At 32.2% G+C, this 27,191-nt stretch overlaps 1 protein-coding gene across 3 annotated transcripts; it reads right to left on the minus strand.

The window, feature by feature from the left end:
* Nucleotides 1-817: 817 nt before the first annotated feature.
* LOC139484679 (heat shock 70 kDa protein 12A-like) lies at nucleotides 818-26,016 on the minus strand. Of its 3 annotated transcripts, none has more exons than XM_071268538.1 (5): nucleotides 25,925-26,016; nucleotides 20,256-20,580; nucleotides 17,459-17,677; nucleotides 4,971-5,130; nucleotides 818-3,567 (listed from the first exon to the last, which is right to left on the minus strand). In XM_071268538.1, the coding sequence occupies exons 2-5, from the start codon at nucleotides 20,553-20,555 to the stop codon at nucleotides 2,513-2,515; spliced, it is 1,734 nt and encodes a 577-aa protein (XP_071124639.1). In that variant the 5' UTR covers nucleotides 20,556-20,580; nucleotides 25,925-26,016; the 3' UTR covers nucleotides 818-2,512. The 3 variants fall into 3 exon arrangements, with proteins under 3 accessions (XP_071124639.1, XP_071124641.1, XP_071124640.1); XM_071268540.1 differs by having other exon boundaries at nucleotides 25,936-26,003; XM_071268539.1 differs by lacking the exon at nucleotides 25,925-26,016 and adding an exon at nucleotides 25,658-25,834.
* Nucleotides 26,017-27,191: the final 1,175 nt, after the last annotated feature.

Below are 27,191 nucleotides of genomic sequence, written 5' to 3' on the forward strand. Positions count from 1 at the left end.
CTATATCTTATAAGATAAAAGGCATGAATGAAACAAATTGGTAAAATTAGTTATTTAAGGGCAAATACCAAACTAGCATTTTACCCTTCATTTTTATTTTTATCCATGTAAGCCATACATGTTGGTTTGCAGGCAGTGTCATACCCTGAAGATGATTGTGACCATGGTAAGTTCCAATTGGCCCCAAAGTTTCATACATTTCTGGTAAAGTTACAGGATAAAATGATAAGAATATCTGACTAAAGAATAAGGTGAGTCCAAAATGAAGGAACAACGGACCATCTGAGAAGCAAATACGTAAGCGAGAGCGATAACAACTTTAGAACAATAGAAAAGGGTTGCCACAAATGGTCATATACATAAGCAAGAACAGGTATAACAAGGAATGATAAATGATATGTTGTGTGGGTTTTTTTTCATTAGTTTTCCAAAATGCTCAGTCCTTATTATTTTAAGTTGTTCTAATTTTAGTCTGTAATTTGTCGAGTTGTACAAAGAATTTGTTGTCAATCTGTATTAGTTACATATGAAGCTCTATGCTAAAATACATAAAATGGCCTATAAAATGAAATATGCTCTACACAAGAGGACTTTGTAAAATCTGACATTGTACATCATTCTCATCATCTATTACAAATCAATATCATAATTAAGTCAAATCTAATATGGTTCATTGCATTTTTCTAACTACTTTAACATATGTTTCAAAGTACTTATACTAGAAACGTTTGGCCTAAAGAAAAATAAATGATAATATAAATCAAATAAACATTACTTCATATTACAATATATATTTGTAGGTATAAGAACAACATGCTAAAACTGATACAAACATTTTATTTACTAAAAGTTTTATCGTTAGATTACTACAAATGTAATGACATAATTTTATAATGGATAATCTTAATGAAAGTTGCTTGCCTATAGCATCCAATGGCAATAATTTCATTCATATTAAAAAGAACATTAGCATGATTAAAACCAATTATTAAGTTCAGGAGTACAAACTGCATTTCTGGATTTACCTTAATCCTAAATAAATGACAGGAAATTTGAAGTGCCACTGGAAATGAGGGTTTGTTGGACAGGAACAGACTTTAACATTATAACAAGCCACGTCTAGACCCTCATAGTTGCTGCAAGGGTTCTGTAATGTTAGAAAGTGTAGCCCTCTCCCTACATATAGAAAGAACATAAAGGCATCATATTAATGCATCTATCTAAACCAGAAGAAACTGGGAACTAAACTTTATGATCAGTATCTACTTCTGTTCTGGCCAGAATAAAAAAGTCTTGGCAAAATTTGATGAGAACTATATCTAGGAGAAAGAAAAGGTAGAACAAGATGAAGAAAATTAGAATACTACTAAAATGAGGCTCACTTTTTCAAAAGGGGACTCAACAAGATAAAAGAACTTAAGAAATGCAAATAATATGATTTCAAAATTGTTGAATGTGGTGATCTTGATGAAAGCAACTTCAAAAGTGATAAAAATCCTGTCTTGTGATACACATGCATCAAAAAAGTAAATATATTGTATTAAATATATTTAATCTACTCTTCTTCATTAATAGTTTATCACAGAAAAAACAAATAAGAATCATGTTGTGCTGATAGGTGTGTTTTTCTCCATAATAAAAATACAACTAACAAGTTTTATCAATAAATATAAATTAATAACAAGACCCACCACATCCAGTAACAGCCCTAGATTGATTGAATGGTTAACATTGATCAACTTTTATATCTGTGCACAATTAAAAATTTCTTTGAATTTTTTGAACTGATAAAACATAGATCACAAAACTATCTGAGACTATTCTTTCTGAACTGTTTTCTTAAATATTAATGAAAGTCTACAAATTTATAAGAATACCATGGGCAAATGTTACCTCCTGTGACTAAAACATATAGACATGAGACATTGTTTATAAAATAAATCCTTATTAACTCTGTTACAATCAATACAGATCAGAAATGATATAATTGGGAAAACATGTAAATTAATATTTTGTTCTATGACTACTATTTTGATGAATGAGGCTTAAAATTTAAGGGCATCAATTCCATGATTTATGGTCTGAAAATGTGCTAGTGAAGTTGATTTTGCAAATGATTTTTAATATAATTGATTTAATGGTGATTTTCATCCTTTAAGAAATGAAAGTAAAGTATAGTATTTGAAGATGTGCAGGCATCCACTTATAAACTCAATGCATGATAATTTAATTGTCAATCGATACCTGTTATATAAAAATTGCTGCATGCAAAAATTTAGGGAAATGGAAACATTTAACAAAATTTACCATTTGATGTATTACAGAATACAGATATCTCTATATATATAGATATCACATGGCACTAATGCATTTGATTCCTTTGTTTTATATGATAAAAGTCCATACCAAGTAAGAAAGGAAAATATGTCTTACAAAATACTAAAAAAAAATGTGCAGTATGCATACCAAAGTACAATGAATCACTTAGTAAATGATTATCTAGTTCAGCACTCTATAACAAATCAAACTGCGTCTCAACAACTCGTCCGGTGTGTAAGTCTCTAGCTCGGACTAAAAGTTCAGTGTCACCAAATACCATCGTCTCTTCTATCTCTAATGTTTGTCCAGCTCTGATTTCTGGCAGAGGAATGATTAGGTTACCTAGTCTCTGACAGCTTGGATCTGTAACATATCGTGGGTTAGGGTCTGTTGATACGTAGATTGTGCACTCTAGGGTTCTTTCATCGGGTTTCAAAGCTTGGAATACCTGGGACTCTTCATGTCCAGTCTCCACTTGCTGACCGACCTGGACATATTTAAAGAATACATCCTTGCATCGATTAACACCACCAAGATTGACTTTCTTTGATTCTGGGTGCATTTGAGGATCCCATTCCGGCCAGCTCTGGATACCATAAGTACGACGCAGTACTCTAGCACTGATAGCCTTTGGTTGGTGACCATATAAAACTGCTCCTTTAAGTACAGCAAGACCTGCTTCTTCAGGAATAATTATCTTTTTATGTTTTCCAAATTTTTCTTTCATTCTATGCTGTATAAGCTCACATTCAGAAAATCCTCCCACCATAATAAGATTTTCTAGATCTGATAACTTGTCATCACGAAACATTCTTTCTAGATGTTTTATTAAGGCTTCAGTTGTAGATTTGAATAAATCTCTAAATGTATCTGGGGAAATATGTAACTTTTGCTTGCTGTAGGAAACTGCCTGACCATACGGTGATTGCTCAAGAGCTGTCTCCATTTTACCCCTATGGCTTTTAACTAAATCAATTAAGGCAACAGGCAATGTAACGACTACTTTGTTAGTTTGATCTACACGAATTGACCTTTTTTTGGTTTCAAATTCTCTAAATAAATCAATAAAGTCTTCCAGTTCAGTTTTTCTTAATTCTTCCATAACTTTGGGTCCACAAATTCGTTTAAGAAAGCTATGGAAAGCTTCATCTATAGATTTTCCACCCCAGGGACCACCACTGGCAGGAACAACTTCCTTAAGTGAACCATCTCCATATCTTTGATGTACTGTAATATCGGCAGTGCCACCTGCAAATCAATGATATGACGTTATTAATAAATAACTGAAGATGATATGTACCAATAAAATTGTTGAAATGAACATCATCTACAATTATGTTTAAAATTATTTTTCCTTTTAAAATGTAAATCAATAATGCAACAACTTGCATTCATGTATGATAAACAACTTGAATCACTTAGAACAAGGCTAAAAAGTAAAACAACCATGCTTGGTGAGTAGGAAGCAAGGTGTCTGACAGATCTGAAAAGGCCTCAAATGTTACAATTTATCAATGTCAAGCTCATGACCAAATACAGAGTTATTCTGGTTCAGTAGTTCTTGAGAAAAGTGTGACAAAAAGTATTTGTTGGTCAAACAGATGGACAATACGACAGACTGACAAGGTAACTGTTATATAATCTTATTTCTAGAACATGTACTGTAGGTCCTTCAAGCCATTTTTCTAAAAAGTTAGAATTTGAGTGTTTCCCCCAAGCATGTTTTGATGGATAGATGCCATGCCCTCTTTTCACTTCTTTGGGTGACGCCTTTGTCTAGAAAGTATTCTAAATAGAAGCCTTTTCAAAAATTAAATTATCAGCATTTCTGTTAAAATTGTTTCCTGATTGTGTAATACTCTAATTATCTGACAATGGGATAAAGTTTAAATCCTTGCCCTTAGCTGTTTTATCACATCTGTTAATGCTTGTTTACTTTTAATTAGTGGGGCTGGACATTAAGCAACGATCAATCAATCTAATTACGGGATTTAAGATAATTACTGTAAATTAAGAAATTATTTTGATGTTTTTATTATTGCGAAAAATGTGACAGGGTTATAATCCAAATAATTTAAACTTGCATTTTGAAATATTTTATATGAATTAAACAGGATTTTTTTTTATGTTGCAAATATTAAAATCGCATTAGTGTCTAAAATCATAAGATCGCAATAAAAAATGCACGCAACAATTTCTGAATTTACAGTAAGCAAATACTAGATATTTAATACAGAATGAAAATGACCACATCTTATTCATTTGTTTATGTACAGCATGTACACCTGAACAACTTTATTTTAAAGGTAAACATTGTTTTGACTAAATTGATAAAAAAAATTGTTTTGTTTCATAACCCTGAGTATGAAATTAAAAGAAATTCCTATTTTGAACATAAAGTTGTCAGACCACAAATCAAAAATCCCTATCTGTTCAACCAAATTTTCACAGCTTTCTAAATATTTTACCTAAGTTTAACTTTATAGAAACCAGGTATATCCTGATTTGTACATGTATCAGCTTTTTTCATGCAAATTTGCAACATACTTTTAAAATCTTATAAGAAAGAAGAGGTCTCCCAAATACAGGTAAGGATGACTATAAAGTCACTAATTTCATTACCTCCCCTATCAAATGTCAAACTTATTTACCTCCAAGGTCAACTACCATGTACTTCATTCCTGCTTTAATTGTCTGTGCAAAAGCATTTTTTTCTTTAGCATCCTGTCTATCAGTCTTAAGGTGCTGGCAGTATATAGAAGCTGCTTCTGGCTCTAAAGCAATACTCAACTGGCCGCTTTTTATACCAGCCTGTCAATATATAAACAAACAAAAATATAAAAGTTATGTTCATCATATTTTTTTTTTTCATTTGTTGTTTTGGACATTAATATTGTTGCTAGTGTTTTCTTTTCAATTGTTTTCCTTTTTTTCACATCTTAAGTAGATAAGGAATCTGTGTTTAGCTCATTGTAGATAGCAGGTAGGTGATCTATAATAGTTCCTAACATCTATATTATTTGGTCTCTAGCGGATATCATGTCTGCTTACTGTAAACTAACTTTTGTGGTCGATTTTTTTTTTAGCAAGAATAAAATAAGGTAAAATATATATTGTTGCAAATATGTAAAACTTGTGGCTTTCCTTATTTATCTACATCAAGCAAATTCGAAAATCGAAAAATTAAATTGCTGTGAAATGGTTATTAAGGGCTAAATTCAAAATAAAGTATCTGCCAAAATAAGTTGTTTTAGAGTAATGCAGTATTCATATAACTTGGTAATAAAAAGAGTGAAATGTCTCACCTTTTTTCCTTATCATGTTGAAGGTTTAACTACAAGTATTACACAAACTTAATATTTTTAATGTTTTATGAAAATGCAGTCACCATGCAACAGATGAACCTATCTGAATACAAGATATGAAGCATGCAGGTATTTTACCTGATGAAATATTAAGCTAAAGACAAAAGTTTAGGCAGTTGCAACAACCACCCCAGGATTATAATCCCATTGTCTTGCATTCACCGACACAGGCAATACTTAAAGAAATCTCTTTTTTGTTGACCTTGTATTGCTGAACATTTTTCAGTTTACAGTTTCTTTCATTATTCTGAAGTTAAAAGTACTAATAAAATAACTGTATGAAGACCTGTCAAAGGTTATGTACATTTTTTGTACTCTAACTTTCATGTACTTAAAATGTACATAAATAGTATAGTAAACTCATCATAGATACCAGGATTAAATTTTGTATGTACCCAAGACGCGTGTTTCGTCTAAAAAAGACTCATCAGTGACTCTCGAATCCAAAGAAGTTAAAAAGGCCAAATAAAGTATGAAGTTGATTTTTTTTCTAAATTTTGTCCATTTTCACTCAGTTTAGCGAAAACACACTCTGTATTATTTTTACGAAGTGGTTAGGCCAAATAAAAATATATGTGTGGTTCCAGTAACCCTACCGTCCCTACTTTTTCGGCTTAAAAATAGCCTACCCTAAAGATTTTATTGTCATTTTTCATTAAGCACTGTTAAATTTCAGAATGTTGCTCCCATAGACTCAATGTAATAAAAAAACATAAAATAAAAAAAAATCCCAACCTACCTACCCTAACTTTTTTTTAGATGTAACTGGAACCACACATACTTTTTTATTTGGCCTTACAACATTTGTAAATTTAGATTACATTGATAATTTCTTGATTTTCCGAATTAAAATGTTTTAAACTTCCAATTGAAAAGTTTCGAAGCCATTCCAAGTCAGTATTTCTTATAAATTAACTTTAATTAGGATTTTTAGCTTTGCATTATATAGTTCAAGGAAAATGATCTGGACCTCCTCATTATTCTGATGTTCGTTGAAAAGTAGTAGAAATGTTTCTAAACTTCCTGTCGACAAACTGCGAAAAGTCCTGGCAATAACAGAATGCAGAATTGCTTTAAACATAAACCTGTTAACCCCATTTCATCTTGCTTAGGCATTACAATTACACCATGAGTTTGGCTCTAAAATTTTTATTGAAAATCCCAGCTCTTATGGTTTTTGTGCATCCTATTGTGAAGTACGTAGATATCGGACTTGTTTAGCAAATTTGTTAAAAAACAGATCCAAGACATATTTTATGTACTTATTAATGGTATTGATCTATTAAGAAAAGGTGGTCGTAATATACAGGATGGAGCAGAAAATATTGACTTAAATGCTGTAACAATCGATGGTAAAAATACATTTTACTTCATGACTACAGTTGTATTTCAGTATCAAAACGAATCATTAAACGGCAACATGAGTTCCATAAAGGTTAAGATCTTTGACGTTGAATGATTCGAACACCAATCATTTGGCATGTTAAACTTTCGACAAGCCAACAGAACGGCATGGACCTCCTCGTTATTCTAATGTTAATGGGAAGATTGTGACTTGTTTCATGGTAAGGGCCATTTTAAAAAAAATGAAGCAAAAGTGTGACATAGGGGGTCCAATTTCAAACTCAATATTTTTCATTTCTTTTTGTCTTATCCTGTTACCGATACTTTAAATTTTATAATTCCAAAGTTTCAAGCAGAACGAAACAGACACATTGAATAATCTTAAAATTTAATAACATACATCTCAAAACATTTGAACAGAAACCATACTACTTATAAACAAGTTTGGTAATAAAACAGTCAAGAAAACATCGCTCAAACCTTTTCCAAATGAAAGTCAATAGAATAAGAAAAATTTTAAAACCAAAATTTCCATCTTTTCTGCTAAATCATATAATAACAATCAAATTGAATAGCTTAATTTAAAAAAAATAATAATAACTAGTGATTGAAGTTTTTGCCAATAAAAAGAATCTTAATATATTTCAGTTAAAATAGTAAACTTTGAAAGCCCTGAGTTTTTGTGATCATTTGGAAAAATAAAAATGTCATTTCATTGTACCGTTTTTATGTAATTGTATGTAGAAAAAGCCTTCTATTTTCAGTATTTTGTCACACTCCTGACATATGTTACAAAGATTGAAAAATGCTTTAAACTTGCACAAAAATTCACTTAACACATTGCTATATTATTGATTTCAATTACTGACATCTTTTGCCATAGAACAGGACTTTCTTTTTAGGGCCATTTAAAAAAAATACACAGAAAGGCACCCAAAAATGTCAGGAGTGTGACAACTGTCTTTAAACATCTACCAAAGAATACATAGGACTTAAATATTTTCTTCTTCTTTATTTTTCAGAAGTGACTATTCCAAAGAGAAGAAAAAAAATTATTACAACTGTGATATATATGTTTATATCATAAATGTGGGAGTGCATTATATATGTCAGGAGTGTGACACTTTTTTTAAGACATTTTCTGTCAATTCATAATTTCACAAGGACAAGTCCCACAAGTTTCTTTGTGTTAGAAATGTTGAAACCAAGTTATATTCCTATCATGTACCTCTTAAATGTGTTATTTATCATGATTGTTTTGGCACAATGAGTTTTAATTTGTAATTTTTTTTATTTTTTGTGCACAGTAATGCAAATTTATCAAAGGAAATAAGTGTGTACAACTATAATATCATATAGGAAAGTGAGGAAATGAATTTTGTGCAAAAAAGAACAATCATTTTGATTTAAAATGGAATATTTAAAGAAGTTTCAAGGATTAACCATTTAGATGTAATTCGTCACACTCCTGACATGAATTTAACAATTTAAGAAAAATATGAAAATTAGCTTTATTTTTAGGACAGATAATTGAAAGACAGCTAGTAAAATGAAGAAACTCTTGGTAAAACTTCCATTCCTTAAAACATTTACTAGATTTGCTGAAATTAGCAGGGCAAAATTTTCTAGAAGAAATGATTCAAAGAAAGAGACTTCGAAAGAGAGGACCCGCAAATACTGGCTGAATCTGAAATTAAAAAATGATCAGAGGAAGTTGGAACTTCTTAAAATAAAAACTTATAAAACCAAGCTAACAAAAAAAGGCTTAAAGAAAGAAGAACTTTGAATCCCAAATTTGATAAACAATATAAAGAAAAACAAAGGCAGTGGCAGAGAAACAGTAGAAAAAAAGGAAGATTGATAAAAAAGAAGTTGGGTTGAATAAGGACTTAGAATCGAACAAAAACAGCTCAAAAATTCAAATGAGAACAGATCTGTGACTGTGTCAGATTCCAGATCTACAGTGAGAAAACCTGCACAACACACAAGAAAACAATTGCCACAAAACAAAAATGCTTATAAATGATCTCTTCGAGAAGGCCCTTTCTTCTGGGTGTAGCATTTTTAATGATGTGTTTCAAAGTACTCGTCCAAGCATTTTTGTTTTGTGGCAATTGTTTTCTTGTGTGTTGTGCAGGTTTTCTCACTGTAGATCTGGAATCTGACACAGTCACAGATCTGTTCTCATTTGAATCTGAGCTGTTTTTGTTCGATTCTATATATATATTCAACCCAACTTCTTTTTTATCTTTCTTCCTTTTTTTCTACTGTTTCTCTGCCACTGCCTTTGTTTTTCTTTATATTGTTTATCAAATTTGGAATTCAAAGTTCTTCTTTCTTTAAGCCTTTTTTTGTTAGCTTGGTTTTGTAGTTTTTCATTTTGTTTAAGATTGTCCAACTTCCTCTGATCATTTTTTAATTTCAGATTCAGCCAGTATTTGGGGGTTCTCTCTTTCCAAGTCTCCTTCTTTGAATCATTTCTTCTAGAGAATTTTGCCTGGCTTATGTCAGCAAGTATAGTGGATGTTTTAAGGAATGGAAGATTTACCAAAAGTTTCTTTATTTTACTAGCTGTCTTTCAAATATCTGTCCTAAAAATAAAGCTGATCTTAATATTTTTCTTATATCGTTAAATTCATGTCAGGAGTGTGACGAATTACATCTAAATGGTTAATCATTGAAACATCTTTAAATATACCATTTTAAATCAAAATAATTGTTCTATTTTGTACAAAATTCATTTCCTCACTTTCCTTTATAATATCATAGTTGTACACACTTATTTCCTTTGATAAATTTGCATTACTGTGCACAAAAAATAGAAAAATGACCAATTAAAACTTATTGTGTCAAAACAATTATGATAGATTACACTTTTAAGAGGTAAATGATAGGAATATAACTTGGTTTTAACATTTCTAACACAAAGAAACTTGTTGAACTTGTCCTTGTGAAATTATGAATTGACAGAAAACGCTTTAAAAAAAGTGTCACACTCCTGACATATATAATGCACTCCCACATCTATGATATAAACATATCACAGTTGTAATAATTTTTTTTCTTCTCTTTGGAATAGTCACTTCTGAAAAATAAAGAAGAAGAAAATATTTAAGTCCTATGTATTCTTTGGTAGATGTTTAAAGACAGTTGTCACACTCCTGACATTTTTGGGTGCCTCTCTTTGGTGTCCATTAAAACAATAAAATGTGTGATTTAGAGCACCAACATACCCTTAATTATAGTGCTAATATACCAATACAAACTTATTTCCCATACTGGCATTATTGGACTTTAAAACATGGTTACAAGGAAGCTTTAGTTTTAAAAGTGTCATTTTTTGAAAGACTTTATTTTTTGTACATACCTTCACAATAAAGGTCAGTGATTACTTATCTTAAAATTTTATTGGACAAAATTACAAAAATATTTAAGACTAATAATGTAGCAACTACCAGAAATATTTCAGTATAGCATAAAAACGATCCACCTTTTTCAATTCTACTTTAAAAATTTCTATTTTTTTAAATGTCACGCTAAAAGCGTCACACTCCTGACAAAAATGGCCTGTTTTTAAAACATTTCTCTGCAGTGGTTTGAGATATCTTCATGAAACTTGGCATGCAGCTAGCCCTGACTATCCTGCATTTTATAACACCTGTGTTATAATTCTAAACTTAACTAATTTAAAATTATACCACAAAAAGTAAAAAGCTTCATTTTTTTTGAAATGGCCCGTAAACGGAAACATATCTGTCCTGTCTTTGGTATTTGGAGACAAAACTTAAGATTCGATTCCATTTTCATTTTGGACCCGTTCTTACAAAAGGCTCAATCTGAAATTTCATCTGTAGCCTATGCTCCAGTTATATATGCCAAGCCTAGAGACATGGCAATAGTATTTACAACTATGAAACAATGTTTAGATATGTCAAAACGTGCCTGTCAACAATATGCTGTGCAAACATTTGACAATTGATTGTATGCTGTTGCCCAAATGTAAAATAGTTTATACCAGACGTGTTCGAGGAATAACTTTGGTATATTAGGTAAGCTCTCGTAGCTATTTTGTTTATCTTAAAAGCATTCTTCAATTGGTGTAAAGACGAAAATCGTTTAATTAATATTGAACCAAATGTATGGAAGGCATTCTTTGACTGTCACAGTTCATTTGCTGAAACACCCAGAAGCGCTGAAGGTATTGAATAGGTTTTTTTTCAAATTTTAAATAACCTGCCATTTTTTGAAGAATTCAGAATACATTCTTGTTAACTATCTATCACCAACCTTCGTATTTTGGGATATGTTTCTTTGTGCAGTTGAGATATTGTTACAGAACATTAGGGCTGAACGAAATGGGTTGTGGCTTTTACATTTGCAAATGGTTGCTGCAATGTTGCGATGCTTTTTCATTACCAATCGGACGACCTATGCTAGGTGGACACTGGCCTACATATTGGATATGTTGAATCTGTCTGAAATGGTAAAATCTGTCTTTAAGTCAGGTGAGTTTTCAATCAGACATAAACATGGAGCCTTAAATAGTATCTGGAGTGATATGGCTACAGATAAACTATTATTAAGGATTCTAAAGGATGTAGATGCATCATAGGATTGACAAGGAAAACACCTGCTTTACTTCGATGGATGCTTACAAGACACATCCCTGCACATTTCAGTTCTGAAATGAGGTCACGATCGGGATTAACCACAGATGCAGAAATTGAACACGAAGAAAATAAGCAAACGGCAATGACACGAAACAAGAAGAATGTCTCTGATTTCATAGGGTACCGGTTTATGCATTCAAATATGACTGATCCATTTAACGTTGCCAATCATCCTTAGCCATTGATAAATATTTCTACAGGCTGAAAGCCTCAATAAAATGATTGATTCTCTTCTTAAATCTCTTGAACGTGAAAACCAGATGGTTAAATCTTTTGTGGAAGGCTGATCTAATGAGTCTGAAGCCCATGTCTTCTACAGTCCTATGTCGTGGTGTCCTCTCAATACTTTTGATGATACGATTAAGACCTCAAAACTCAAGTGTAAATCAGGTGACTTTGTTAAGGCACATATTAAACCCTGTAAAATTAGTTCGTCGTGCTTTATAGTTCTTGCTAATGTTCGTGGGAATGTGACTGTAGTCAGAATATTGGCATATACTATTGGTCCCATACCTTTTGCTCTGTTCCATGATGATGGTACCATGTGGAAATAATGCTTTGAATCTTCCAATTTATGACAATATTTATCAAATGTACCAGCCTTATAATTAAATACGCCAGACGTGCGTTTCGTCTACATAAGACTCATCAGCGACGCTCAGATCAAAATATGTAGAAAGCCACACAAGTATAAACATTATAAAGTTGAAGAGCTTTGAGGACAAAAATTCCCAAAAGTTGTGCTAAACACGGCTAAAGTAGTCTGTGCCTGGGATAAGAAAATCCTTAGTATTTCGAATAACTATTACTTTTGCAAACGGTAAATCATACAAATGACCATATAATAGATATTAATGTCAACACCGAAGTGCTGAATACTGGCTGGTGATACTCTCTTTAGATAAGTTTTCAAACGGGAGATCTGGAATCGCCGTTAACATTGGAAGTGCATTTATCGCCCCATTGTATGATCCGAAGGGAAAGTTTAGGTTTCTTCATGATCATATTAGCAAGCTAAGGGTGGAGTTTGCTGCCACAAAGGATGCCAGTCTTGTGAAAATTCCTCCATGTGAAAACACGTTTTTCCAGCACATTCCAAGTGCAATTCTTCAATCCCACTTTCCAAAGACTCTGGTTGGTAAGAGGGTAAAAACGGTTTGCTCTCGGTTTTCTTTCAGGGACCTATGTCAGTTGATTTCCTTCAGGACCTTGTTTGTATGTATACGGACAAGGGAAAACAGCTTGCAAATAACAATTGTGTATGCAACCAACAGAAATCTGCGTATACCAATATTTGTTCATGTGAAGGGTCTGATGGTTGTAGAAATTATTTAACTCACCAAGCAATATTGGAAGAAGACGACAATGAAAATGATGACTGATGTCAGGTTTTTGAAAGTTGTCATGCCTTTTTTTTGTTAAAATACCCCGTATAACCACTCTTTCTAAGGGGTCCATGTGTGCTTTTGTAAGACAAAGGCACACAAAACCTAAAAAGTTCATTGAGCTAGAATATACGCTGAAACTTAAGTCCATCATAAAACTCATTTGATTTAATTGCCTTGTGAAAAATTTGTGACTGGCAATAAATATTACATCAAAGCATAAAACCAAATTGACTTCTATTCTTTTTATAAAAGCCGTAAAATTCAGAAATATATCTCTATAGCAGTACATGCGACGTAAAAAAATCAAAGCGCTGTAAGCACTGTAGGCAGTTAACCAAAAACCAAGGCAAACATAATTATGAAAACTGTGGCAATGTTGATTCAATTTTTTTTTAAAGATTTAAAAGAACAAACATTAAACATTCATATATTATTATACATTTATGTTCATTTAATGAATTATTCATTAAGGCAAATAATTCATATTTTATCAAGGTTTTCAATAGCAACGTATATATCAAGTATATTTTTTTTTCATGGTCATGAGTCTTGAGTCAGCAGTGGTACAAATTCACAATGATTGCAGTTCTTCTAGTTGATCGTAATTGTTCGTATTAGTTGACTGCTAGTTTTTCAAGTTGACTTTAGTACGAGCTTGTAAAAGTATGAATGGACTTGCTTCCCTGGAAAGAAAACTGAGTTTGTGTTCTACAGTACAAAAGTTATGAGACACAAATCAGACAAATGTTTACTACTACAGGGATCAATAGTGAGGTCTGACTGACCTGTCCATAGTAAATGTAAATGACTCCCACCTTCAACCCAAGTCCATGAAGTTTGGAATAAAATGACAGGTGTTAGGTCTAGCGAAGTGATATGCATATGTGACGCCTATGAGATTGACCTTGTATGTCATTCAATCTTTTTGAAATGACAAACAGGAATGAATATGGTTTAGGACTTGGTATCTCAATCTTTTAAAAGTTCTCAAAACACACACAAGAGGTTGTGAGTGACCCTAGGGACTACCCCTATTTTTCATTTGATTTTTTATATTGTCCCATACATGAATATATATGGTTTAGGGGTGGGGGACTCCAGTGACTTCCCCTATATTTCATTTGATTTGTTATATTGTCCAATACATGAATATATATGGTTGAGGGGTGGGGATCTCATCTGTTTCCAAGTTTTCAAACAGGATTGGGTAGGGTGACCCTTAGGACTCTATCTATATTTCATTTGATTTGTTCTTTTGTCCCATACATGAAAATATATGGTTTAATTTAAGGTTAGGATCTCGACTGTTTCCAAGTTCTAAAACAACAGGAGGGGTGGGGTGACTGCAGGGACTTCCCCTATATTTTATTTGATTTGTTATTTAGTCCCATACATGAGTATATATGGTTACATGGTGAGGATCTCGACTGTTTCCAAGTTCTCAAACATGAGGGTGCAGTGACCCTAGGGACTCCCCCTATAAATCATTTGATTTGTTATATTGTCCAATACATAAATATATATGGTTTATGGAGGGGATCTCAACCGTTTTCAAATTCTCAAACAGGAAGGGGTAGAGTGGCCCCACGACCTCCACCTATATTTCATATGATTTGTTATATTGTCCCATACATGAATATATATGGAAAATGTATGGTTTATGGGTGGGGATCTCGACCGTTTCCAAGTTCTCAAACAGGAGGGGTGGGATGACCCACAGGGACTCCTCCTATATTTCATTTGATTTATTATATTGTCCCATACATGAATATATATGGTTTAGGGGTGGGGATCTTGACTGTTTCAAAGTTCCCAAACAGGAGTGGTGGGGTGACCCCAGGGACTCCCTCTGTATTTCATTTGATTGGTTATATTGTCCCATACATGAATAAATATGGTTGAGGGGTGAGGATCTCGACTGTTTCCAAGTTCTGAAGCAGAAGGTAGTGGGTGACCCTAGGGACTTCACCTATATTTCATTTGATTAGTTATATAGTCCCATACATGAATGTATATGGTTGAGAGGTGGGGATCTCATCCGTTTCAAAGTTATCAAACAGGAGGGGGTAGAGTGCCTCAAAGGACTCCACATACATATCATTTGCTTACATTCAGGTATCATATAATCTAGTTGCACTATACATGCTATATGTGTAAAATAAGAAACTTCCAGCTATTTTAACTGACCCATCAAAATTGAGAAAAAAAATACCCATTTAGTAATATGTTTACACTTTAAAAGCATCTAACTTGCTTTACCAACATTTATTACTGATAAAGAAAAAAATCACCAGGACCATATAAATTGTTAGATATACTGTTCCCAGCTGTCACAAAGACTCACATTGTATTGGATTTTGACATTAAAAATTGTCAAAAAGTAATTTTGAGTTTCCTATGGATACCTATGGATCTTCAGAACGCTGGCACTATTGCACCATTATATTCTGCTCTACTTCATCATCATTGTATTTAATTGTACGTTTCTCAGGTTACACTAATGACTGGACCGAATGACAGGACCAAATGAAAAATGCTAATAACTTTTTCATTTTTCAAAGAATTGATCTCAAATTTGAAATATAATAAGATTTCACATTTTCAGTACAAAATATTTTCTATTTTTTCATTCTTATACATATATCTTTTGGTTTTCAATTCTAGTGTTTATATTTATTTACAAAGATATATTTTGTCATCTGTCTGATTTTCAAAGTTCAAAAATCGCCAAAACCCGGAATTACCCATATCTGCTTCCGGAATCGGATCCGATATTAGAATTTTCTTCTCACGTCAGCCATTTTGTTTTCAATGTTGTTTTTGTCAGATACGATTTTACTTGAATTGACACATTATTTGTCGGCGATTTTCTGTATAAAGCTAGCGGTTGAACAAAATGAACATCGCTGTCATGAATAATATAATGCTAAAAACAAGTTTTGGGATCGTTTATTAGGAGACTTTGGTAAAAAGGTTTGCAAAGTTATTTTTTTATTTCCTCTCAAGTCGTGCATGTCGAGCGTAGCTAGTAACCAAGTCGAAAGTCCGACTGCAAAACTCTAATTGAACCCCTACCTCCAAATTGAAAAGATACAAAAATTTCGTCTTATAATTTAAAATTGCCGCCAACAGCATGAACAGTGGAACTTATTTTAAGACTACTGACGTAGTTGACTACGTATTGATGACAAACAATATTCCTACGACTTTTGCCATTTGGGAAATCTAAACTACTTGTCTTTAGAAATTTTCGGCGATTAAACATTTCATACATTTGTTCTTTGACAGCTTAGCCAAAATCTATGGGGATAATAAACAACAAAAAGATTCCTAAGTGCCCTACTTCCTATGTGCAACTTCAAAACTTTTGGATAAATTGACGATCATTTAAGGTTTTTCTGATCATATTGTTTGTAATCAAAAATTAAAAGTATGAAAAAACTGTCCAATTAGTTATGAATAACATAACATCCAGCTAGATAATAACAATGGCACATATTTCAGCATTTATTGGATAGAACACAAATCTAGGGTGCTTGCATAAGGCAGCTTAACTGCCTAAAAATGAAATGGGAGTCAGTTGTTCCATCTTCTATTTTCTTATTGTTGCTCGTCTGAATTTCTTTTAAAATGTGCATATGGTGGTTTCATTATTTTCAAATCAAGTTGAAGTTCTACAACCAGGCAAAAATTAAAGAATAAACATTTCTTTTTCCAAAAAGTCATAATTTAGCCTGCAGGTAGGGTGGTCCATTAAAGTTGAAAAATTGTTGGCTTGGTCACTCCACTATTAGACAATATACATGTACCCAATGAAATGTACTTCAAGGCATTAAATAATGATATGTGCATTTCCATTGATTATAATGGAAACTACAGTTTAATTTAGCATTTAATTTATTTCAAAGTTAAATCTAGTTTTGTTGACAATTCAGGTTTTACTTTTCAATTATTCATCTTTGATAGGTTATAGACAGAGGTCATCCTTTTCTTCACTTATTAGCAATGATTAGACTGGAATACCAGAGAACAGCATTAACATTTTTATTTTTTGCTTTTGGAAACAAATGTGTCAATTTTTGTTAATTTGTAGCTGTGTCATTTGTTAATCATATTAATAATGTGAAGTTTGATTTTATCACACTCAGTTGACACTTGAATGTAGTATTTTTTAAAACACATAACTAACAATCTTATTGATTGACACTGTTTGGAAATCATTCTTTAACCTATGGATGTATGATTACAGTGTTACATATATACAGATTTAGGCATGAGTAGAATCTCAGTTACAAATGGTCCTGGACCAGATGATTTCAAACAAAATATTTTAACTCCTGAATGTGAATTAAAACATATATGTATAACAAACCTTAGTAGCAGCTTCTCTCATAAACTGTTTGGCAGAGTCTTCCCATATGGCAGGTACTGTTAAGACATAGTGTAAATCATTCTCCTGGATACCTTTAATTTTATCCGATACACTCTTGAATAAATGATCCTTCAGATACTGAATTGCATAATGAAACACTGTCAAAGCTTCCATTTCTTTATCAAGCTCATCCTTTATCTTTATATCTCTTGTGATTCTCTGAAAAACACCACAGCCAGAAAATTAATGATTATTTTTGTTTTTCAAAATATATATATATATTAATGAATGACATAAAACTTCTTTTGAAATGTTCTTTGTATTTGTCATATTTTCTTCAACAATGTTCAAAATCAAAGAAAAGCATTTTACCCTTATGTTCCATTCTAGCCATAGTGGCTACATGTTTTTTGACTTACAAGAAAATAAAATATAAAATGTATACTCATGATACTTGATACTCTAAAACTCTTCTGACCAAGTTTGGCTGAAATTGATTCAGCAGTTTCAAAGGAGAAGATTTTTTAAAGTAAGCAAACTAATAATGACTAAGGGACGACATCACAAAATCAATGAAGGATAAAACACTTAATTCAAATAGTGCATTTTTCCCTTACAATCTATTTTTAGCCATGGTCAGATGGTGGCCAGGTGTTTTACGAAACAGAAAATAAAACACAAAATATATTCTAAATACCCTTAGGATCATTCAGCTTAAGTTTGGTTGGAACTTATTTGTAGATCTTACCTTGCTGAACATTTTTGCTGTTCACAGTTTATCTTTGTCATTAATTATATTCAAGATACCCGGTAATCATGATTATAACCAAAAACTGCAAAATTTCCTTAAAATTACCAATTTAGTGGCAGCAACCCAACAATGGTTTACTTTTTTAAAATTGTTATTTGGATGGAGAGTTGTCTCATTGGCACTCACACCACATCTTTCTATATATAATTATCAGATTCAACTCAAAACTTCAGGCTGATCTAGAACTTCACCCATTGAACACTTAAATTTGGTCAGATTTGTTCTAATTGCTTTGGTTTTTGAGATATGAGTCAAAAATTGCATTTTACCCCTTTGTTCTATTTTTAGCCATGATGTGGCTACCATGTTTTTTGCCTTAGTTAAATAAAGGGCTGCCCTTTAGCGCACGATACGCCCGTTGCTCTTTTAACTTGTATTTTATGCTTTAAATGTATTGTCCCAAAATTGGAAAATCCCCCCTTTTTTAAGCATAAAAATTCATAACACGGAAATGTAAAATCTGAAATTTATAAAAGTTGAAAGGGAGCTTACATCAATAGATATAAACAATTCACCAAAGTTTCATGGACATTGTTGAAAGCCTTTTTGAGTTATTGTCCGAAGTGTTAAAAATCCCCCTTTTTTTATGAATAAAGCCCCATAAATCCAAAACTTAAAATCTGAAATTAATAAAAATTGAAAGGGAGCTTACATCAATAGATATAAACAATTCACCAAAGTTTCATGGACATTGGTGAAAGCCTTTTTGAGTTATTGTCCGAAGTGTTAAAAATCCCCCTTTTTTTATGAATAAAGCCCCATAAATCCAAAACTTAAAATCTGAAATTAATAAAAATTGAAAGGGAGCTTATGTCAATAGATATAAAAAATTCACCAAAGTTTCATGGACATTGATGAAAGCCTTTTTGAGTTATTGTCCGAAGTGTTAAAAATCCCCCTTTTTTTATGAATAAAGCCCCATAAATCCAAAACTTAAAATCTGAAATTAATAAAAATTGAAACGGAGCTTACATCAATAGATATAAACAATTCACCAAAGTTTCATGGACATTGGTGAAAGCCTTTTTGAGTTATTGTCCGAAGTGTTAAAAATCCCCCTTTTTTTATGAATAAAGCCCCATAAATCCAAAACTTAAAATCTGAAATTAAAAAAAAACGAAAGGGAGCTTACATCAATAGATATAAACAATTCATCAAAGTTTCATGGACATTGGTGAAAGCCTTTTTGAGTTATTGTCCGAAGTGTTGAAAATCCCCCCTTTTTTATAAATAAAGCCCCATAAATCCAAAACTTAAAATCTGAAATTAAAAAAAAACGAAAGGGAGCTTACGTCAATAGATATAAACAATTCACCAAAGTTTCATGGACATTGGTGAAAGCCTTTTTGAGTTATTGTCCGAAGAGTTGAAAATCCCCCCTTTTTTATGAATAAAGCCCCATAAATCCAAAACTTAAAATCTGAAATTAAAAAAAAACGAAAGGGAGCTTACGTCAATAGATATAAACAATTCACCAAAGTTTCTTGGAAATTGGTGAAAGTGTTTTTGAGTTATTGTCCGAAGTGTGGACGACGGACGGACAGACGGACGGACGGACAGACGGACGGACAGACGGACGGACGGACAACGGTATACCATAATATGTCCCGTCCCGGGCGTATAAAAATGTCAACTATGATTTTAACATACATGTAAGCTTATGAGAATAAATGACAAATGTTTGGGTAGAGAATTTAAAGAATTATAGAAAGCTCAAGACTTCCATTAAACTGATCATCTGATTGAGAGATTATGTCTTCATCATATGAAAATCTACATGAAAGGGATAATCCATGATAATATTACATAAAAAATTTCAAAATATATTACAAAGCATCTAAGGTTCAATTTTGTTCTATGCCATATTGATAAATACAGCAGTTGATGGGAAAACATCAAACTTCAGGGGAAATTACAGTATTGAGGAAAAAGGAACATGATGAAAGAGATAACTTTTTACTATATTTTACCTAACTCTATACTTACCCTTTCATGGAGAAGCATTTTAAATCTATGAAAATAATAATAATCTTCATGTTCACCCTCAGATACCAGTTCAGAGTACATATTCTCAGCCTCATATCCAAACGCTACAAATTCTTGACTTGAATCTAAAAGGACTGCTGTAGGTGCTTTTAATGACATTAGTTTAGATCCTGTCCAAACATTTGTATTGATTTTGGTTGGTTCCTTCGTATAGTCATCCTTAGAACTAAAGGCATAACCTGAATAAGTTGTACCGAAGTCTATAGCAGCACAAAATAACTTATTTCCTGCTCCAGCCATCACAGTAGTCTGTTCAAATTTTTATCTGTAAAACAAAAATGTTATTCATTATTACATGTTCATATGCATGTCTCTATATAAATATGTAAATATTGATTGATTGTTGATTAATAAACAAATGTCCCGTGTGTTGCATATATCACTGCATATTTTATCTATCCAAAGGCAATAACTTAAAAAAATATGTTTTATTTTATTCTGTAAAACTATTTATGAATATCTTAAAGAGAATGAAGGCTTCAGAGTAAATGCAAATAAAGAGCTGCGCTATAAGCGCATGATACGCCTGTTGCCCTTTTAGCTTGTCTTTATGCTTTCAATGACTATTTTTTTGGCACATTAATTAGGCTGTTAGTTTTCTCATTTGAATTGTTTTACATTTGTCATTTCAGGGTCTTTTATAGCTGACTGTGGTATGGGCTTGCTCATTGTTGAAGGCCATACGGTAAGTGACATATAGTTGTTCATTTTCTTTTAATTTTTAAAGAAAGCTTATATTTATTAAGTCAATAGACATGATAGATATAAACAAGTCACCAAAGTTTTATAAAATTTTGTGAAAGTGTTTAAGAGTGATTGTCCGAAAACTGGATAATCCCCCCTTTTTTAAGCATAAAAATTCATAACCAGTGATCGGGAAGGACGTGCGCCCTGCGCCTATAGCACATATCGACCGGAAATGGCGCATAGAGTGAAAAATGCAAGCGCCCACGTGGCACACGATCTTTTTTCACTTTGTTTTGAAACGTTTAGATATCGTCGAATGGATTTCCGATCGTGTTGAGTCTGTACCGCCATGTGTGTGTACACAATGAAAGAAGCACCTATATATTTTTGGGACGTCTCGGGTGTTTTCCTATTGTAATAGAACCATGGGGTTTAACGTCTCGGGTGTTTTCCTATGGTAATAATAGAACCATGTAGTTTAACTTATTACCCAAAAAACGTAATTAAGGCCATGGTTTTTTAATTTGTTGGTTTACGGATTTTCCCCATGAAAAAGTCGGGTCGGTCGGTCGGGAAAAAAAAAGAAAAAAAGTCATCTTTGAAGACAGAAAAATATGCAAAATCAATATATACTTCACCTTTCTAACAATATGTTTGTTATGCCATTTTATCATCATTTCTTAAATTTTAGTTCAATGAAATATTACTGCTCAGCTGTTATAAACATAGCATGACATTGTCTAATAAGTTACAGTAAAAAAAGGGGGGGTGCACGGACAAAGATGAAATTAAATCGTCATTTCAGAAACAAGAAAAATAGATTCGCGTAGCTCTTAATCAATTCCAAAAATCTTGGTGAATAATGATCTTCAAGCACGAAAACTGATAAAGAAAAAAAATGAAAAAACGTCGTACGAAAATAAGTTTCAACACACGTGTCAAAAACCTAATAGACTCGTCCATTGGAAAAACGAGATTATCGGGTCAATCTGTTGTCTCGCATTCCCGTTTTTTATCCAAATGGACGATAATTTTTTTATTATCTATGAAACAAGAAAATTCCAAATGATTTGTTAATATCCAATACTTCAACTTGATGCCTTCAACCCATCCACATTTGGACAAGTCTATTTCTATGAGATGATGCATCTTACGGACTGATGACAAATAAGGGAAACGAACTTATTGTGTAATTGGTTTTAAACACAAGTTCCGTTCCGCAAAATTATTTGTGCAAACGACATTTCAAGGTCAGTTATTATGATAATTGATTTGTCTATATTTAAAAACGTAAACTGGAAGTTTTATTTTTTCACAACAGCAAGTGTTATCAATTTTGTTAGTGATTAATGCATTTCATTTCATAAAAAAAAATTATTTTAATTATTTTTCAGGGATAATGCATTTCTTAGGGTCGGTGGGAATAAAAAAGCATGAAAAGTCAATTTTATTTTTATTCTGGAAATCGGCAAAATCGGGTCGGTGGATCCGTAAACCATCAAATTAAAAAATCCTGGCCTAACCATCATTCATGATATAATTTTTTATAAACAACTTTAAAATTTGTGAAATTTGTGAAATTTGGCTAGTACAGACGAGATTTATCTCTAATTATAATCTTTTAAGTTAGTTTAGCTTGCTATCATTTCGATTGAAAAACCCCAAAGCCTTTTTATGAATAAAGTTTTTGTCTCCATAAAAGGCCCTTAACTGTCCTTGTCATATTTTGGTCTTTGGCTTGTTTTGACATTTTGTAAACATGAATTCAGTGAATTGTTGTTTTGTTCTATCAATTAGTGATACTCTCTACTGTCATTCTTGTCATCGTGATGAAGTAATAATAATACAAAAAGTGCAGAGGAAATGCCAGAAATGTCCTCTGATATGGAACGTCTGGAATAAGTTTGGTATCGACGGAGACCCAAATTTAATGTACAAAAAAAACATGAACATGAACAAGGCAACGGTACCAGTTTAATCATTGTAAATAAATGTTATCTTAAATATAATATTGTCCGGTTTGGAAGAATTTATTGTATATTTATTGAAATTGAAATTACAAAATCACAGGAACAAGTACCACCACCTCTTTGCCGTACTATACTGATACTTTTTTAATTTTTTTTACAGTAGTCAATTCAAATGGCCCACTCATTTGACAAAATGGCCCATTATTTTTTTAAATGGCCCATTGAATTTATTTTTGAAGGGCCCTGGGCCCATAGTGAAAAAATCCTTCCAGATCACTGCAAAAGTAAAATCTGAAACTTACAAAAATCGAAAGGGAGCTTATATTTACATCAATAGATATAAAAAATTCACCAAAGTTTCATTAAAGATGATGGAAGCATTTTTGAGTAATGACCCTAAACTGGAAAATCCATCTTTTTTAAAAGTCATATGAAACCTCAAATAAAAAAAAAATGAGGCATATGATATTTATAACTAAATGGATATTTTTAATATCAAACTTATGGCCATATACTTTTTTCTGAAGAAAAATCTTTAATTTGTCCACATTCAAAAGAAGTTAACTTTATTTTAATTGCTTGCTTCCAGGAAGCAATTCACCGATATATTTTCCGTATATATGCAAGTGACCTTAGCATGACCCGACTCGTAAAAATCTGGTGATTGCAATACGCATGAATCTGTCAATAAAATAAACAATTATCTGATTGTATATATGTTAAACGTGTGCTCAATATCCATGCTTTTTGTTGATTGTTTACTACAAGGTGACAATTGGTAAACTTCGGCTACAAAACACAGCAATTTATGAACTACCATATTTGTTAAATCATAACAGACAGAGAGAAATAAAATTGACAATTATACAATATCTTAACTTAAAAAATGATAAAATTGTGCACAGAAGACTAAGTGTATGATATATACATGCATTGGTTCAAGAATTGGATAACATTATTTTTCACCAGCCACTCTTTTCATATGACTTTAAGGATAAAGCTTCATAACATGGAAACATAAAATCTGAAATTTATAAAAATCAAAAGGGAGCTTAAGTCAATAGATATAAACAATTCAACAAAGTTTGATAAAAGTTGGTGGAAGCATTTTTTAGTAATTGTCCAAAGTGTGGACAACAGATGGACGGACAACGGTATACCATAATACATGTACGTCCGTCTTAGACAAAGGACACAGATGGATTCATGACAACATTGCCTTTTGGTGATGGTGATGTGTTTGAAGATCTTACTTTACTGAAATTCTTGCTGCTTACAGTTATCTCTATCCATAATGAACTTAGCCCAGTAGTTACACAGTCAGTATTCTACTTTGTCAAAATTGTAATTTGTAAAAGATTACAAAAATCTATGAAAAATTGTTAAAAATTGACTAAAAAGGGCAATAACTCCTTAACATGCTTAAAGGGTCAACTGAATATTTTGGTCATGTTGACTTATTTGTAGATCTTACTTTGCTGAACATTACTGAGGGAGGGGGGGGGGTCCAACTATATGTCCCCATTCAAATGCATAGATCAACAAAAAAAGGGGGTTCCAACCCTGGAACGCTCCCCCTAGATCCGCCACTGTTTCTATCTGCTGATTAATATCCATATTGACTTGAAACAATTTATCATCGTGTAATGTGTTTTCGTACTAATAACAATTTTCACTGCTTACGGTTTTCACTGTTGAGTTTTTATTCAGGTGTTTACTCAAATTTAAAAAGCATGTCCTGTAGATTGATTTTAGGTATCTAGTTTTTTTGTCAATGCTTACTACCATTTTTTACTGTTTCCGATTACTTTGCGATTTTTGTATGTCAAACAAACGGCGTCATATGTTTTCGTATGAAATAAAAATTGGATCAGTACACAGACAGGAAATGACTACAAAATCCGGAAATCAATATTTTCTAAAGTCGTGGTTCTGGTGTTGGCTTGAATCATAAAAAAAGTTATTAAATACTTTTCAGTACTAAAAATTACTAGTAAATAGTTTTACGTTGGTGTTTCGTGTGCTGAAATTTTTAGATTTTGATTAATTTCAGATTGGCACCTGGTTTGTACAAAATACATTATTTTTTCTAAAATAAAAATGCAGTTTTCAAAATTTAGGATTAAATATAAAAAGTTAAGACTGTGTTCATCTTCATGTATCAAGGATGTATAAAAAAAATTGTCAATGAAAAATTGAATAATTAGATTTTGAACAACCATTTTATATAAGAACCCTGCTAATTTTAACTCGCTGGTTTGTAATTAAAACGGCCAAAAAAACACATGACAGTCATATGTCTTGAAGATCCAGTGTCTGACTTGCAAAAAACATATCTGAACCTTGTTTTAACACTTCAGAATTGTTTTCTACAACTATTCTAGTGATGCATATTTTTGACATTAAATAAAAATGGCTAAATAAGTCAATTTTATTTAATTTGTTCTAACGTCTTTAAAAAGCGATGTTGAATATGTTTTAAATATGTCAAGTTGTAGTGGTGTTGTTGTTCTAAATATAGAAACCGAAAAACACACCACAATATACGCGTATACAGTCGAAACCGACTAAATGTGGTTGATACGAAAACATATGACATACGAAAACATATGACATGACGATAATGATTGCTAACAAGACAAATGTCTATCTATAAAAACCTAAGGACACAATTTAATTGCTCACACTTGCAATATGACAGTATAGGACCTCAATGACTGGACATCAATTCTTAAATGAGCTGGAATATGCTAACATATCCTCAGTGACAGTGTATAGTTACTGCTGGGAACTTTTCTAAAAGCCAAGATCTGAAGATTGCAAGAAGGAAGTTGTTTCGCACGATCAGCATAAAGAGGAGGTGACATGTTTCTTTTTTATAGTCTTTTGAAAGAGCATCAAGTTAAAAATTGGATAAAGGTATAGAACTGACTAATGCATTGTTAATTTCACCTTTGTATTACCATCTAGTACGAAAAATTGTTCTTTACTTTCGTTTTCAATGCAGTGATATTTCTCTCATAGTGCGCATGCGTATTTATAAGAATCCATAACAAATCGCCCCGTTGGCAATTCGACCCACACCTAATCGCACAACTTTTTCACCAACTCGCCCGACTTATGAAAAAGGTTAAATCCCATTGAAATAAGGTTGGATAACTTGCCCCACTTATGAGCAGATGACACTATTGTGTATCTAACAATTCTTCAATCAGACCTACATAAACGGGAACACAATCTATTAAAAAATTAAATCGATCTAGATCTCTCATCGCTTTCGTTTTCTGATATGTCGCATCAAGCGACAAATCAGAAAACGGGAGCTATGAGAGATAGGTTTTTAATAAGATTGACGGGAACAATGGGAGCAAGGATGGCTTATGTCCTTTAACCCAGAAAATTGTGAAATCATCCACATAACAAGAAAACATAAACCAATCATCTATAAACATGATAAACAATGATAAATACACATTACATGAGGGTGCTACTAAATTGCGCCTGGGAGCGCCCGGGTGAAGAAAAAGTGCCCGGGGAAAAGAAAAAGCGCCTGGGGAAGAAAAAATAGCGCCCGGAGAAAAGAAATAGCGCCCGGGGGAAAAAATTAGCGCCCGGGGAAGAAAAATAGCGACCGGGGAAATTATATAGATATTTTATTGGCATGAGACAACTTTGTGTCCGGCGATGAAATAAGCTATGCACATTGATTTTTTTTTAAATTTTAGACAAGTAATTTGTAAATTAAGATATTTTAATAAAACACAAAAACAAGTATAAATGTTTCAATTTTAACAATAATATATGAATAGGCCTACTATTTCGAAAGACAGATAGTAATGGATCACAGTTTATGCTGAAGATTTATAAAATGTAAGACATCAAAAGACATGTTTTTCAAAAACGATATCGAAATGAAAAATGTAAAAAAACTTAAATTTCACAGATAAATATCAATCCAATCAATATTAAAAGAGTTACACATAATAAATCAGCAAATAAAGCAGGACTATACATGTACCGCAGTTAAAACAAGGGGGTAAAAAGCAGGAGTTTTGTTTAAATTTAAAACTAAGCATTAAAACCCTGATAAGAATTGCCATTAAAACAGTTGTAGTTTTATAAAAAGATATCATATACAATTATCAGCATCTGCATAAAAAAGGTGTTCACCATGCAGTTGCTAAAATATTAGACCTCAGGTACTGATTATTTTTAAGTA

This window comes from Mytilus edulis, chromosome 8 (genome assembly GCF_963676685.1).
Source record: "Mytilus edulis chromosome 8, xbMytEdul2.2, whole genome shotgun sequence".
In the NCBI taxonomy this organism is placed as follows: Eukaryota; Metazoa; Mollusca; class Bivalvia; order Mytilida; family Mytilidae; genus Mytilus; species Mytilus edulis.